Raw genomic sequence first — 17493 nt, forward strand, 5'->3', positions numbered from 1 at the left:
CTGTTGAAGCTGACAATAATGCATCTCATATTTGACACTCTTACTAGCTTTCAAACTTATAAGGAGCTTTTTGAAAGGTCAGGGAAAAAAAGCACATGTTATGTAACTGTTGGAATCACAGAATTTAAAATTCATTAAATTAAAATAAAATGTACAGTTATGTAAATATTTGCTTAGAGCAAAGAGAGAACATAAAAAGCATTTCCAAAGAAAAAGTGCAAACTAATCAAACTGATTGCACAGCCATTGGATTTGCTGAAAGTCTTCACAAGCTTTTCATTTCATTTACTTCCATTCAAATGCATTTTGTAGTAGACAGGACAACACAAATTTCGCATTTTGCACCACATGAAAGTTCAAGATTGATGAGCTCTGATCTGTGAATTCATATGACGAGAAGGCATGTGACCGACTGAAGATGGAAACGTCACTCAAAGATCTTTTGGCTCAATACAAAGAATACAAACTGTATTTCAAAGCTGCATGTTTTTTTTTTTTTATTATTATTGTTGCTGGTAAGTGACTAAATGCTATATATTAAACATTTTTATATAATATTTTTTATTTGTGATTTATTATTCATTAAAACTAGAAGCCTTCCAGTGTGAAATCATATCCCGTCTGCTGCGGTGTCCAAAGTAAAGCCTAATGTGACCTTGGGTTAATGTATTTTTTAACCCTGGGATAAGGCCACTTTTAAACCTGGGTTAAAGAGATAGTTCACCCCAAAATGAAATTTCTCTTATCATTTACTCACCCTCATGCCATTCCAGATCTGTATGACTTTCTCAAGAAAAGATAACTCAAGCGAAGATATTTTGAAGAATGTGTGATGTGATTTTTGTCCATACAATGAAAGTCAATGGGGTCTAAAACTTTGAAGCTCCAAAAAGCATAAAGCATAAAGACAGCATTAAAGTAATCCATGTACCAAAATGTACCACATCAAAAGATTTATGATAAATAGTAGAAATTGAAAATGCAACTTCTTATTAATGTAATGTGCAGCGTCAAGACTTAAATAAGAACTTAAATCTGTTTATCACCCTAAGCAATCCTATTGCTTCAGAAGAAATGGATTAAACCACAGAGTCACATGTATTACTTTTAAGCTGCATTTATGTTCACTTTTGAGCTTTAAAGTTTTAGACTTACATTGTATGGACAAAAAAACATCACGTATCCAACTAAATATCTTTCTTTGTGTTCCACAGAAGGAAGAAAGTCATACAAGTTTGAGACTACATGAGGGTGAGTAAATGACGGGAGAATTATAATTTTTGAGTGAACTATCCATACTTATTCTGAGTTAGCACTGGGTTATAAATCCAAAAGAAATGCAAAAGCGAGTTTTATTGCCAAAGACATGCAGTGAATTGCCAACCCACAGTATAGCTCTTTTAGTTTCTCAAAGAAGTACTGTCTATATAATACCTCAAAACCACTGACAGTCAAGGAAGTGACATCAATGGCAGCAGTTAGTCATTTTGACAACATGTTCATATGCTCTGCTCTGTTCTCTTCTCCAATTGAGCTCCAAAACAAGCTTATTTGAAACTGGGAAAATCAAGTAATTCTTTCAAAATCCAACACTAAGTCTGCGCTCATGTGAACTCTGAACTCGTTGTGTGGGAGGAACTGAAGGTGTTTGCTTCAGATTCCTCTAAACTCCAGTATCTACAAGCACATTCACAGTGTTTATAGGGTGACTATAGTTTGGCAAACATGAGGACAATACTCAGTGTTCTTCCTAAGACCATGTGCTCTCCACATGCCCAGAAACACAAACTTCATTCAGAAAGCTTGTTTCAATGTTGTCACTGAATGATGGTTCAATATTAACCAGACATTAAAAAGCACTGGACGTGGAAAGCCGGGTCAGGCTTTCTGTAGATGGTCAATAAAGGGTTATATCTGTTACAGAGTAGCTGAATATGACACTGAATCAAGTTTCTGCAGTCCTCGTGTGAAGCGCAGAGGAGCCTTGACTCACAATTGATTTCAATAGAGTTTGGCATTAACACGCTACTATGCTAACATGGCAATACTCAACTCAAAAAACATACAAATACATATAGCACACACAAATATTAGCCTGTGATGTCTTAAAATGCTGTCTAGGTAGGCAGCTCACTAGGTTTTGTAACAGAGCTAATGTTTCTCTCTTTCTCGATCTCTGGGGTATAAACACTCCCTGCACCCCCGCCTCATCCCCTTCATACATGAGCTCACTGCAGATCACCATGCTGTATGTTGACATGAAACCCTATTTTAGGTGTAGAGTAAAGCGGTGGGAAGCTCTTCAGCACCACAGAGATTCACATTATATTAAAACAGAAGGTAAACAGAATGGATCTTTCACAAATGGAAGCTTCTACCTCATTTGATTTAATTACGTTTTGTTTTTACTTTTTAATAAGCAATAAATATCTGTCCTGATAAGTCACTGAGGAGGAACAACTGCAGGAAATTTCCTGCAATGGTTCCGGCAAGGTTTAGGCAATGCATCTATCAGATATATTCATGGTGTCTGATACTGTATATGCTGAGCATACAGATGAGGCATATATGCTTAAGTCAGCACAAATAAAAGGCAGAATAAGGGGCTGTTCACACAGGACACATTCTTGTGCTCCATCTGTGCCATTTTTAAAATTTTTGATGTACACACACAGCAGTTGGGCATCTTTGACAATTGCGACACTTTAATCTTCGTTTTGTGAGTCTCACATCACAAGCATTGTTTTTTTTTTATCCTATGTCAAAAGTAGTTCAGCTCCATCAAACTGTTTTTAAACACACACACAAATAAAAAAAAATCCTGACTGAATGGACCCTAACACCATGTTCTAACAAGGTGCGACACGACAAGTAATTTGTCTGTTCACATTGAACACACGAAAATGCTGCACAACAGGAAACAATACTGGCCAATAAAAATTGATTTGATGCCGAATTTTTCAGCCGTCTTGGTTCAGGAAGTATATTTACCATTAATTATTTCCATAGGGATTTCGTAAAAGAGTTCTAAGCCATGAGTCAAATCAACCAGCAAATAAATGGAATTTTTACTTCCGGAACCAGACAGTTGCGCTCTATAGACACCGATATAGAGTAGGATTTTCGACCAATGAGATTTTACTTTGGGCGGGGCAACCCAGCACAACGCAACAGAATTAAAATCCAAGTGTATGAAAAGATGTACTGTCATTTGTTGATTCTTGCATTGCAGCTGGTCAAAGTAAAACCTCAAATTTACATGGAAGAGATTTTCGACTGGTTAGAACGTGTTGTAAGTGATGCATAGAAGAATAGAGATAGAAAGAAAGAGAGAGAGAGAGAGAGAGAGAGAGAGAGAGAGAGAGAGTGAGTGAGAAAGAGATGGGAAGAGACCGTAGAGAAGAAAGAGAGACGCTGCATTTCTTCCACTCTGTTTTGGTAAGGAAGGACTTTCACTTGAGCAGCTGGGAACATAAAATAGCAATAGTCTCCACATGAGTCTTCCTTCTCCTCTTCCCATGACTGAGCACTGTCTGTCTCTCCAGGAAATACTGCCAGCTCCAGTGGATCAAGACTGCAGAGGACGGCAGAATTGGATTTCAGTGGAGGCAGACTAGCAGACAGGCAGGGACAGGTGCTGCAGGCGGAGAAAGGAGGAGCAAAGCAAAGAGGAGACAAGCCGCACTGCTTCAGAGAAGGAATTCTGAAACAGCTGTCCGGCAGACGTCCTGCCTGTGAGAAGTAAACCCTCAAGGGCAGAAAGAGAGAGAGAGTGTGAGAAAGAATCTGAAAACGGCAACATACCGCACCACCCAGAAGCCAACTACAGTTTGGGTCAAGGCACCTCTGGGACGGCAACCACAGTGTGAGAAAACAGGGACATTAATTTTCAAAAAACACAAACAGGTAAAAACAGATACAGTAGATTTTTGCAGGTGTATGTGCAGGACAACAAATTATTTTTTAAATGATGTTCAAATGGAGTAAATTCCACGCTGAATATACCAGCTTAGACTTTCGGGGCTGGTTTACAGTAGATGGAGGACCAGCATAGCTATGTTGTTCACCAGCAATATTTCTAATAGGGCTGATTGACCAAGGGAGACTCGCTTATTAAAGCGATATTTCATTGAACATTTAAATACTGTCATCATTTACTTATGTTTTTCCAAATCTGTATGAATTTCTTCCTTCCTTAGAAAACAAAAGGTGGCAGAATGACAGGCTCAAATTAACATTCGCACTCATTGTATCTTTTTATCCAAATAATGAAAGTGAATGTTGACTAAGGCTAAAATTCATAATGATTTTTTTTGGTGAACCATCCCTTTAAATAAGGTTTCTTGCATTGTGTATTTATGAAATATGCTGTTTTTGTAACATAGTTGCCTGCTATGTAGGATTTTGAAACTGAATTTCCACTTGTGCACATGGCTATTGACGTGAGAATTTGTGGTGGTGAATATGTAAAAAAAATTCCCTCACAACAAGGTTCGGGCAGCCTTCAAAAAGGGTCAAAGCAACCCGACACCTGGCCGTTCTCCTCTGCTGTTTTCTGTTCTTCTACCACATATTCACCCAGGCGCTGGAATCGAAGAGGGCTTCTTTTCAAAGTCTTCAGATACATTCCGCCCTCCAGCAGAACTTGGAAAGTCAACTCGCAAACAGCCAGCGACACTAATTTTTCATTCCGCTTCTGCTAGGAGCCAGCCAAAGACAACTGCAGCTTGAGGTCAGAAGCCTCGGAGGTGGGCGGCATGGGTGTACAACTAGTAAAACATTTAGTTGAATAAAAAAGACCTTGCTCCACTCTAAAACAGCAGCAAACACAATCCCTGAGTGTAATTAAGGGTTCCTTTATGTAACAGTCTGGAAACCTCAAACTGAAAGAAGTGTGATTACACTCATTTAAAACATTGTCCAAAAGAGAGGGTCTTTTGTACGTTTATGGTTGGAGACATTTGAATGTATGAAGGGGTACTCTTCACTTAAGATAGCATAGAAGTTGCCTTTTCATGGCTCAGGAGACATAATGGAGTTCTCAGTTACTGCATGTTTTATTAAGGTATAAAAAAACAAAGACATTGTTGAGATAATTGTTGACATACAGTTAGAATATACAACCCCAATTCCAAAAAAGCTGAGACAGGAAAATGCTAATAAAAACAAAAAGGGGTGATTTGTCAATTCTGTTCACCCTATGCTTTATTGCAAGCACCAAAACAACACATAATTTGATGTTTTACCTTGTGAAACATCAAACGAGCATTTTCCATACTGTCCCAAGTTCTTACTGAAACCTTACTTGTGATTGCACACTTTGTTATGTTGGCAAATTTGAGCACAGTTTGACACATTGCTAAGATCGCTTCTGAAGCACTAGAGGAGACACTTGTGAGATTACTGCAGTGTTTTTCTCAGAAGAAACATCTGAGAAGCTGTAGACTATTGCTCTCTATTTAATCCCATTGCTGTCTAAGAGAAACAACTGAAACTTAAAGAGATCTCATTTGTGATTTTCCTTTCCCATGCATGGGGTTTAAGAATGCACCTGTAAAAAAGAACAGCCAAAAACATCATGCTGTGATTTCCAGATGATGCAGATTTAAATACAGCATCACCAACGACAACTGCTTAAACTGGACCAGCCAGGGGAGACGGTTGGTCAGGTTTTCATCCAAAAAAAGAATATGGTTAAAATAGGTCATGGGGAGAATCAAAGTGGTGCAGTTGCAGGGCTGAAGAGGGCTCTGTCTTCTAAACACATCTCTGTGTACAGTGGGCACTGCCTGGGGCCATGTTTAGATTACCAATCACGCTTGCTCTAATAATAATCTGACCCAAATACTCCTCACGTGAACTATTTACTAAGTGCCAGCAGTACTAAAAAAGCATGCAATTAGATCCGTCATCAAACCTCACTATAATAAACCTTCTATTTCATTCAGTCATATTCTTTGTCATTCTGTCTCATTCAGTCTCTTTCAGTCTCATTCAGTCCCATTCTGTCTCATTTTGTCATATTCTCTGTCATTCTGTCTCATTTTGCCTGATTCTAACTAATCTGTCTCATTCTGTCTCATTCATTCTCCTTCTACCTCATTTTAACTCATGCTGGCTCACAGTTTCTTTCAGTCTCACTCTGGCTCATTCTGTCACATTCTATTCCATTCAGACTCATTACATTTCATTCAATGTCTCATTTAGTCTTATTCTTGTCTCATCCATTCTCTCTCCATCTCATTCTGTCTCATTTGTCACAGTCTGTTTCATTCAGTCAGTCTCATTCTGCTTCATTCTACAACATTCTATCTCATGCTCTCTGAGTCTGTCTCATATAGTCTCATTGTGCCTCATTTTTGTCACATTCTTTTACATTCAGTGTCACTTTCTCATTTTGTCACATTCTATTCCAATTCAGTCTCATTCTAACTCATTTGTCTCATTCATTCTCCTTCTACCTCATTCTAACTCATACTGTCTGAATCAGTCTCATTCTTTCTAATTCTCACACAATTTCATTCAGTCTCACTGTCTCATTCTATTTCATTAAGTCTCATATTTCATTCAGTCTCATGTAGTCTCATGTAGACTTATTCTTGTCTCATTCAGTCTCACTCTGTCTCATTCTATCAATTATGATGGAGTTTGCATTTTTAGGTGAACTATCCCGTTAACTCTAACCTTAAACCCCTCTCCCCCCTCCTCAATCCTAAAGCTAGCCTTAACCCCTAAACTTGACCTCAACCCTACTCTTATGCTTAGCCATAATTCTAAATTGAGCCTCATGTCATGCTTCCTCTTTGGATATACTTAGCCCTGCACTGGTATTCACACACCTGCTTGCTTTGATCTGGCTCTGACAGGTGCCTTTAGAATTGTGTGAGCTTTGTCATCAATGTAAGCAAACAAATTCCTTCATGTTGCTTTATTTGTACACTGGCAGCCAAAAGTTTGGAATAATGAACAGATTTTGCTGTTTCGGAAGGAAATTGGTACTTTAATTCACCAAAATGGCTTTCAACTGATTACAAAGTATAGTCAGGACATTACTGATGTAAAAAACAGCACCATCACTATTTGAAAAAAATCCTTTTTTATCAAATCTAGACCGGCCCCATTTCCAGCAGCCATCACTCCAACACCTTATCCTTGAGTAATCGTGCTAAATTGCTAATTTGTCACTAGAAAATCACATGCCATTATATCAAACAAAGTTGAAAGCTATTTGGTTCGTTAAGTGAAGCTTAACATTGCCTTTGTGTTTGTTTTTGAGTTACCACAGTATGCAATAGACCGGCATGTCTTAAGGTCAATATTAGGTCAAAAATGGCAAAAAAGAAACAGCTTTCTCTAGAAACTCATCAGTCGATCATTGTTTTGAGGAATGAAGGCTATACAATGCTTGAAACTGCCAAAAAATTGAAGATTTCATACAAAGGTGTACACTATAGTCTTCAAAGACAAAGGACAAGTGGCTCTAACAAGGACAGAAAGAGATGTGGAAGTCCAGATGTACAACTAAACAAGAGGATAAGTACATCAGTCTCTAGTTTGAGAAATAGACGCCTCACATGTCCTCAGCTGACAGCTTCATTGAATTCTACCCGCTCAACACCAGTTTCATGTACAACAGTAAAGAGAAGACTCAGGGGTGCAGGCCTTATGGGAAGAATTGCAAAGAAAAAGCCACTTTTGAAACAGAAAAACAAAAAGAAAAGGTTAGAGTGGGCAAAGAAACAGACATTGGACAACAGATAATTGGAAAAGAGTGTTATGGATCTTAACCCCATTGAGCTTTTGTGGGATCAGCTAGACTGTAAGGTGCGTGAGAAGTGCCTGACAAGACATTCACTTCTATGGTAAGTGCTACAGGAAGCGTGAGGTGAAATGTCACCTGAGTATCTGGACAAAATGACAGCTAGAATGCCAAGGATCTGCAAAGCTGTCATTGCTGCACGTGGAGGATTCTTTTGATGAGAACTCTTTGAAGTAGTTTAAGAAGTACTGAACATTGTTTCAAACTGTAATGACTATGCTGACTATGCATTGTGATCAGCTGAATGCCTCTTTGGTGAATAAAAATACCAAATTATTTCCATAAGGGCAAAATCTGTACATTATTCTAAACTTTTGGCTGCCAGTGTATCTGTGACAATGGTCAAGGTAAAATACAAAGGGGTTTATTTAAACAATACAGTACATAGAATTGATTAATGGTAATGACTTTACATAGAGAAAAAGTGATTTAGAGTTTTAGAGAGTGAATATTAAAAGAGGAGGAAAAGGAAGAGAAGCGTCCACTGTGAAAAATACTTCACAGTTCCAACATAATCCAATCCCCTTCAGCTGTGAGCACAGCTGCATTCCCTGCACACATATTTGAATCTATCATTGACACACTCATGCAGACACACATTCTTCAACCATCCCGATGATGTTTGTCACATTTATAAATAGTTCACTGTTCCAGTGAGGTTTATTTGTGTTTAACTGCATCAGTTTCCAAAAATGCTTGTAAAGCCGGTGATCTCATCGGCCTCTGAGCTGGTGCTAAACGTTTGCTCATGCATATGTTGTATTCATTCACTCTTTGTTTCAAAATTGGAAAACAAAACAAATTATGCTTTGAATGTTTTTCAGTTAAAAAGAAATAGGCAAAACTCTGAAAACGGCTTGTTTTTTTGTTCGTTTTGTTTTCCCGTTGTTTTTATTTCTGCCAGTTTCTCGTTTTTGCATAGTTTATATTTTAGTTTTCAATTTCTGAACGTAAAAAAATAATTTACGTGTACACGGACCGACTGACATTGGAGTTTCCTTGTTTTTATACAGTTGGAATTACTAAAAACTAACCCTAGTCCTAAAAGACCATTTTTGCATTATTAGTAGTGCTGTCAATGGATTAACATTTTTAATCGCGATTAATCTCATAAATTTTTTGTAGTTAATCACGATTAATCGCAGAATTTAAAATGCTGAAATTTGACACTATATACGGTATACTGCTTTTCCTGTCAAAATGCATTTATTTCCATTTTAGGAAAGAGTGCAAAACAATATATTACAATTTGATGGTTTAATTATCATTTTCCAAACAAAGCCTTCCACTGTATCAAGATAGAAATGCTGTAAAATAGCACCAATTCAAGAAACATTAAACATTTCCCAAAGTCTAAGTGGGAGTTTGACTTATTGAAAGAACGAGTGCCCACATAGTTTGCATATTCATTGCAATGGGCATTAAATCTCTTAAATTCTCATTCTCCACAATATTATTCAGCCAGATGACTGTGGCTATCCGCTTTCCTACAGCAACCGTAAAGCTGCGTTCATGATTTGTGTGTCAATGCCAGCATTAAACGCCGCTCCACGCGTGCAGACAAAAATTTATCATTCTGCGTTTAGTTAAGACTTGACGTGCTTCTGTGGTAATTAAAACGTACCTTACATAGGTCCCATCTAGGCTTTTTTGTACATCAAATAGCATTATGAGTTCCTTTTTCCATCTCCAGCATTTCAAGGAAACGCTGTTGTGTGTGTTTGTGGTGTGTCCATCAGTGTAATGACTCCGGGCGGACACATTACAAAGGTTCCGCTCTCCCAAGAAGTGTTGGTTAACATGCTGTTTTAATGGTAAATGTGTTAATCGTGATTAAGAAAAATTTACGTGTTAAGTGTTTTAAATTAATCGCATGCGTTAATGCGATAACGCTGACAGCACTAATTTGTAGAATATTTTAAAAAGTTTTTTATAAGTTTCTAAAGCAAGTGTAGGCTGTTCGATTTAGCTCACTTTAGGGGATAATTTTGTGCCCGATCTGCAGGGAGCCAAATACAGTACGTACGCAGAATGTAAGACCAGAATAATGTCATTAATTTAGTCAGGGGAAAACATAGACTACAGTGCATCATTGTCTGGGAACTGTTTTCAAGTGTACTGCAGCCTCCTTTTATCTTAGTTCTGTTGTTTATCAGCTGTGTGATTTGTTAGGATTTTACCACAGGGGAAACATGTACTCAGAGGAAATGGAATTTTGAGTGTTTTGTAAACAGTGTCCTCCTTGACTGTCTCTAACTGACTGATCATAGTGCTGTGACGTTGTTCAGACCAGAGCCATAATCATCAGGCCTGCGTTCCTCCCAGTATTCAGATTAGTGCTTTATCATTATTGTTTTGTTTTTTTTGTCTTTTTTTGTGAATAATTGTTGAATTTTTACATTTGTTTCAGAATGTCATTTCTAAAGCAGAATGGTACAGTGATGGTATCAAATGGTAATGCCATGTTTCTTTGTTTTATACCATGGTACTAAATGATTACCATATTCACGTACCATTGTATTTACATGAAATTCCAAGAATTCTGTGGTACTACCATAGTAGCCTACATGTCCAAAAAAATATTGATGTAAGTGAAATTTGTCATTTAAACAGCTTGCAACTGATTTTACCATCCCTTCAAAAACAAGCCCACTCTCCTAAACCCCACCCTCCAATTACTGTACATGCCAGCAAACCCAAACACTCAAATTGATTGACAGACAGAGAGTGCTTCTGATAGGCTAAGAAGGGTGGGCATCTCCCCTGACAATTTTTTTGCTGTTTACAAAGCCCACGACCATCACAGAGACAGGAACGCAATCTCAGGATACCTATTTCAGTGATATCTGTCACATAATAGGGACATTTTATGTTTGGCATTCTCAAATAAAACTTGTTAATAGCATTTTTAAAAGAATACCTTATGCAAACAATACAACTACAAAAAGAAAGGTTCTCTGTTGAAATGAAAATGGCTGGTCTTAAAGGAGTGAGAGGATGTTGGACTCTGCTGCTGGGGGAATGTGGATGTTTTTACAGTCGTACATATTTGGCTAGCTGTCGGCCAGCCTGTGCTTTAGTGACTGTTTGCAGTCTGTCAGCGAGGGTCAGTGTTTAAAGATCTCTCTAAAGGAAACATGTCCATAAATGGGCAAGAACTCTCCCTCTCTCTGTTGTTGCCCTCCTTCCTCTGTCTCTCTCTCTCTCTCTCACTTTAACTATCTGTCTTTCCCTGCCCTCTTCTCTCTAAGCCTCTCTAAACTCTGCTCTTTGTTACTCATCTTTATCTCTAGAAGTCCTTCCTTTATCCGTAAAGCTTCTTGACTCATGCAGTGTTTATTAAAGCAACTGAAATAATGTAAAGTTACTGTCATTTTGGAATAAATCTCAACAACATGTTCTTTCTATGTTAGCATTGCAAACCAATGTACTTTTGTTTTTTTCAAAATCCCTAGAAAGAGAATTTTCTGACTTGTCATGTGAACTTGGCACCTTCAGCCTGATCTGATTAAGTAGGCTTTGTTCTTTCTTTCTTTCTTTCTTTCTTTTTTCTTCTGTCTGTTTGTCTGTCTATCAGTCTATCATTATATCCATCCATCCATCCATCCATCTACCCATCCATAAGCCTATCAGCTGCTTAGACACCACTTGGATTACCTTAGCAACCATTTATTATTGCCCTAGCAACTACTTAGCAACCACTCAGACCACCTTAGCAGCAACCTAGCAAACACTCAAAACACCTCCGCAACCAAGTAGCAAGGCAACTGCAAACTATCTTTCAAACCTTTTCAAACTGCCCTATTACTCAAACTACACGTGTGTACAACCTTTAGATTTCAAACTAAACTTCAAACTTTTAGACCCCTTTTCCACCTTGTATTAATGATCGGGGTGATCCAATCCATTCACATGTAGTCAGGTGAGACACATTGCTGTTTACGCCTGGTCGCTTAAATACATTTTTGTGACCACTTGTGATTGGATTTGGAGGGGAGGAACTCTGTTTCATGATGACATACATCAATTACTATGTCATGTTACTGCATGACATTAAAGCAAAACAAATTCAGAAACGACAAAGAAAGTGCAAAAAAAATGGCACGGTGTTTCTCCCAGATGCAACTGAAATTTAATCTAAGCACAAAAGCAACATTTTGAGCAGAATTATTTTAGTGGATTACCTGTATTAACCTGTGCTGCAGATGTTCGTGCTTCTCATACATGTCCCTGCATCAGGGGCATCGGGTGGCAAATGCCACCCTAAGAAAAAGCACTGCCACCCCATCTGCCAAATAAATGTACATTGTATTGGGGTTTATTAATTTCGCTTTATTCATTGCCTTAACCAAGCCCACAACACAGACCTATTGAGTGAGTGAACACAGCAGCGGCCAATCGCATGATAGATTACATCAGTGCCCAATCATGTGATAGATTACATCAGTGGCCAATCAGCTGTGCTGCTGCAGTGTGTGTACAGTGTTTGAGCACTCACAGCACAGGTTGACCCACGAACACCACAACAATGACAACATGGACAGATACATGGAAAAAAAGAGGTAAACGATTAATATCTCAGTTGTTTCTAAGTCGTCACTGAATGATTATTAGATACATCGCTTTCAATTATGGGTGCAGACAGATGAGACATTTCTTTGAAATCGCTTTCGTCAGGTATGTGTATAATCCAGTTGAAACATCTCCAGTTCTTGAGTAGGAGTTTCTATTTCATCTGATCTGTGTGTGTTTTGACTGGCGAGCCAGCGTTGGAATGTGTTATTTTGAATGTTATGATGAGTGTTGTTGCAGCTGTTATTAGTGTTGTTTAGTGTCAGCAGTTTTTCCGCAACTCGTGCTCTTTTTCGGTGGAATAGAAAAGCAAAATGTGTTCCACAAATTATAAGTGCTTTTTTTGTATATGAATTGATTGGATGGAAAAAAAAAACATCAACCATTACATTATCTCCTCGTAAACACCTTTTTATTAAAAGTGTGCAACAATAAGTATGCATACATCAAGCTGAAAGGTAGCAAATAGTTAACATAAGAGTCTGAACTGAACATATTTAGTTTAGCCTGGAATACCTGTAACTTCAGGCGGCTCCCTCTCCTCTTGCAGCCACTTGACCATATTCTTACAGACAGCAACGGGATCCAGCATGCAAGGGGGTGGATTCCATCATGTCTTTGTACTCCAATTTAAGTAAGATTGTTGTTGATACGTTGCGTCGTTGAGCACAGTGACACAGTAAACAAACATCAGTTCTGAAGTGCATTCTGTGTGTGGGTCTTTTAATGTGAGTCAGGCAGAACATCACATCTTAAATTTGAGCCACTGTGCCTTTTCAGTTCAGAGCCACTGGGCTTCACACCTGCTGTATTTCCTAGAGACGCCTCTTATAAATCATGTGGAGAACAACTAGTCAACTACAGGCTGACAGCATCGACTAGGTTAGTTGTAGTAAACTAGTCTATGCAACCCCTAGGACGAATTAGAACTTGGAACCTCTAAAAACTAGAGGCAAAAAGTCACCACCAGACCAGTCAGTCATGTTCTTAATTAAAGTGCTAACAATGTGTTCATCTACTGAATAACAAAATCCCAAGACAAGATAGTGGCAGTTGTAGAGATGATATTATTATATGATGTAAAATATTTATTTGAGTGCTTGAATCGGTCAGAATGACTGTTTATTAAAACAGGTAATTTAAAAGAATATTTTACTGTACATAACATAATTCATATTCATGAGTTTTGCGGCACTGCCCCCCACAGTACAATTGTCATACAGTTTTTATTTAATTAGGCCTAATTTTGTGTTAATGTTTGCTTTCAAATGGCTTATTCCACCTGTTACAAAGGTGATAGGTCTACAGGACTTTATAAGCAGAATAACATGGTATTTGCATGCACTATCCATCCATGGGTACACTTAACAAAATAAAACAATTTGGCCAGCATGATGTGACTTTTAGTTCAGACTGCCAGTTCTATATGTCAAGCTAAGGAACATTTAGAATTTTTTAATGTGTTTAACAGAGATTTAATAGAGATTGGTACCATAATCCATAAGAACTAGGTATGGGCGGCTGTGGCTCATGTGGTAGAGCAGGTTGGCCACTAAACTCAGGGTTAGTGGTTCAATTCCTGGCTCACTTGACTTGACATGCTGAAGTGTCCTTGTGCAAGACACTGAACCCCAAGTTGCTCCCAGTGGCAGGCTAGTGCCTTGCATGGCATCTCTGCTGTCATTGGTGTGTGTGTGTGTGTGTGTGTGTGTGAATGGGTGAATGAGACACAGCATAAAGTGCTTTGTAGAACTGCTAAGGTTAAAAAAGATGCTATATAAGTGCAGACCATTTACCATGGGCACTTGCTTTGGTGTTGCCACCCCATGAAAAAATTTCTAGATCCGCCCCTGCCCTGCATGTTGGTATTAAACACACTGAGGAAGATCCGTGAAGTTCTCATGCTTGTGTACATATTTTTCTGATCGGACGGTTATTTCCTTTTAAACCACTCATAACCGGCAAAGTTTAAACTCTTGTTTTAGTGTGCCGGTTGATTGACAGGTGAGGGGAGGAGTTTCACTGCTGCCGGGATGCATTCAGGTTGGATCACTGTTCACACATTAAATGCGATGTGGTCAAATATGTTTTTGACCACATTCGAATGTGGTTTTTGTGATCCAAATCACAAAACGTTGTAGACCCCATTTAGACCTGTATTTAGCCCTGACCACATGTGATCAGATCACCAAAAAACATCTTAATATGAGGTGTAAACAGGGTCTTAAACTTTCAAACTGTCATGCCAGCATTCAAAGTCTGTCTTGATGAACTTTCCTTTTCTACTTTCTATTGATTTTTTGCCCATTGTCACTTGTAAGCTTTTCAAAATCCAGCTGTGTCATTACTGTATCCCTTTTACAAGTTAGCTTACTATTTCCAAACTGTTCTTACATCAGTGCCAACAAAATTGTGTCCACTGAATTTTCTTCCAGATGCACATGTGAGAACTACTTCTGAGTGTGATTAGATAAAGATATTCTTTGATGTGTGTTTGTAAGGATTACATTCTAATGCCCAAGATATGTGTTTAAATATAGTTTAACATTTAAATTAATGAAATACTGTACAGCCTTAATTATTTATGCAATAAAGTCCTAAATCTTTGATGTTGAGTACAAAGAAAACTAAATTATTTCTCCTTCTATGCAGGTAAAGGACATTAATCCAAACATTTGAGCTGGATTATCTTCACTAAGGATTAAGGACATATTTAAAACAGCTGCTCTCTGAGAATGTAACCCCTGCCCTTCCCTTGGGAGACTTCAGAAAGTTTATCACCCAACTGAGGAATTCTGAAGTTTAAGAGAGTGTTCCTTTCCCATCCATACCTGCTGAACTTTTCCATAGCAGGGATGCCCGCCAAAACACCAATCTACCTGAAATCCACCAATAGTAAGAAGGGAAAGAAATGTCGTTTGAGGGACATCTTGTCCCCTGACATGATCAGCCCTCCTCTTGGTGATTTTCGACACACTATCCACATTGGAAAGGGTGGCGAATGTGATGCCTTCGGTGACATGTCATTCCTGCAAGGAAGATTTGAGCTTCTACCTGGAAAAGGTGGTCTTATTCGGCCACAATACAACAAAAATGGGGAGTTTACGAGGGCCAATAGCGCCTCCGATGCCTCTTATGTCGAAACTCCATCCCCAGTCCTGAAAAATGCCATCTCCCTCCCAAGCATTGGTGGAAGCCAAGCACTAACCCTACCTCTAATCTCCACCACTGTGTTCCCCATGACTCAGCACCCTCTGGACAACCTAGATGAACCATCTTCTCTTCCAGCTGGTTTTGATGTGAATGAAGATCTGGAGATCCTGCAGATGGAGACCTTGTTTCAGTCAGTCAGTGTCTTCAGAAGTGACCCCAGCCCCGTTCCGGAGGAGGACGAACCCTCAGTCAAACATTTGGAGATACCTGAGAAGTCACCTGCCAAAAAGAAGATCCACAGCAGTGAAAATCATCTTGAGAAGTTCTTATCCAACTTCATTAACGAGGATGCCAATGCCAATGGGAATTTCAGCAATGGTAACAATCAAAACAACAGCGGCTCGGTCTTCCAGTATACGCATGAGTTGTTTGAAGTCAAGGGCGATTGGGCAGACAGAGATAGTGGTGTGGAAGAGGGTCGTTTATGTGATTCAGACTTTGAAATCTCCAAAAGCAAAAGCCACTCACAGGAGTCGCTCACACAAATCACAGGATCCCTTTGCTCGCTTGAACTCGACTTGGGCCCCTCCATTTTGGATGACATACTCAATATCATGAATAAGCCTGTGCCGTAGACCATGACTTTGACTGAGAAGCAAAAGGGAATATAATTTGCTTGTGCCCACAGAGAGACTTACTAGTCAAATGAAGATCTGCAATGTGACATGGCAATGTTGGGTCTTTTTTTAAATGAACTGAAGAGGCTAAACTGACTTTCCTTTCTCAGAAAAAAGTCCCTTTCTCAGTTTGTTAGCATTAGCTTCAGAGCGGAGAATTCACAAAGAAGGATTTGCAGCCGCTGATGCGTTATTTGCACACTGACTGCATAGTTTTAGCACCCGATTCACTAAAAAAATTATGCAAACCAGGTAACGCCACAAACACGCCCAAAAAGTTTAAATGGTCCTGAGTGCTTGGTTGTGGAGAATTCAGCAAACTTCACTGGGACTATAATACATGTTCTCTGTCATTTGATGATCATTTGTTGAATAACTGCCATGAAATCAATAGAAAATGTACAGAAACATCTCTGTTTAAAAAAATATATATTAAAATAACAGGGAAATGTTAATTACGGTAGGCAAATACCATTTTTAGAATCAGGTACAGGTACATTAGTCAAGTTGGACTCGGGGTGTATAATAAGATGCAGGATTTTGCACTGAGATACAGTGCACTGTTTAGTGAATTTACCCCAGAGTGTCTCTGCATACCTTTGCTGTTTGGGACAGAGTGCAAAATTAAAGCAGTTGACATCACAGCCATTGTACCTTTTAAGTTGCAAAATGACAGCACTTTAAGCATGTGTAGACACCAATGCTATTTTAAATGCAGATAAAATTAGGTTTGTTCTGTTTACCGTTGTTCATGCACAACGTCCACAAAATCATACAATAGCGAGATAACATTTCTCATCCAGACGCCTGTGTAAATTAATGGAAACATATACAAGCCATGTCCCCATCACAAAACCATTCATGCACCAGTTTATTTATACTGACTATTTCAATAACCACACTACCAAATCCTATATGTTTAAAGCATATATGTTTTTACATTGTGAAGCTAAATATGAAATAAATACATGAACAAGTAACTCTATTTTGTTTTTTGATTTGTTTTTTCTATTTTATTTTCTAGAACTTTTTCTTTTTTTTTTTTTTTTTGGTTTGTTTGTGAAATTGTTTTTTTATTTAAAATATTCAGTGAACTGTATTTTTTTTCCTGGGCAATAATGGTGGAAATGTTCCAGATCTTTATAAGACCTTAAGTTATGTGTCTATACAGAAAGTAACCTTTAAAAGTAAAACTAACCAGAGGAATATTCACTGGAGCAAAAACTAGCCCCGGTCTGTTCTATATGTTGTTCAGCGTGTGTAAGTTTATAG

General features: G+C 38.4%; 1 protein-coding gene across 3 annotated transcripts; it reads left to right on the forward strand.

Annotated features, from left to right (window-relative positions):
* The first annotated feature begins 3232 nt into the window (after window positions 1-3232).
* Window positions 3233-17204, forward strand: LOC127414418 (cdc42 effector protein 3-like). Of its 3 annotated transcripts, XM_051652434.1 has the most exons (3): window positions 3233-3438; window positions 3546-3906; window positions 15044-17204. In XM_051652434.1, the coding sequence occupies exon 3, from the start codon at window positions 15247-15249 to the stop codon at window positions 16177-16179; it is 933 nt and encodes a 310-aa protein (XP_051508394.1). In that variant the 5' UTR covers window positions 3233-3438; window positions 3546-3906; window positions 15044-15246; the 3' UTR covers window positions 16180-17204. The 3 variants fall into 3 exon arrangements, with proteins under 3 accessions (XP_051508394.1, XP_051508396.1, XP_051508397.1); XM_051652436.1 differs by lacking the exons at window positions 3233-3438; window positions 3546-3906 and adding an exon at window positions 3944-4748; XM_051652437.1 differs by lacking the exons at window positions 3233-3438; window positions 3546-3906 and adding an exon at window positions 12302-12381.
* The last annotated feature ends 289 nt before the right edge of the window (window positions 17205-17493 follow it).

Source organism: Myxocyprinus asiaticus, chromosome 23, assembly GCF_019703515.2.
Source record: "Myxocyprinus asiaticus isolate MX2 ecotype Aquarium Trade chromosome 23, UBuf_Myxa_2, whole genome shotgun sequence".
NCBI classification, from domain to species: Eukaryota; Metazoa; Chordata; class Actinopteri; order Cypriniformes; family Catostomidae; genus Myxocyprinus; species Myxocyprinus asiaticus.

Coding starts and splice junctions, on each gene's coding strand:
- LOC127414418 (XM_051652434.1), top strand. CDS start 15,247: ATGCCCGCCAAAACACCAATCTACCTGAAATCCACCAATAGTAAGAAG.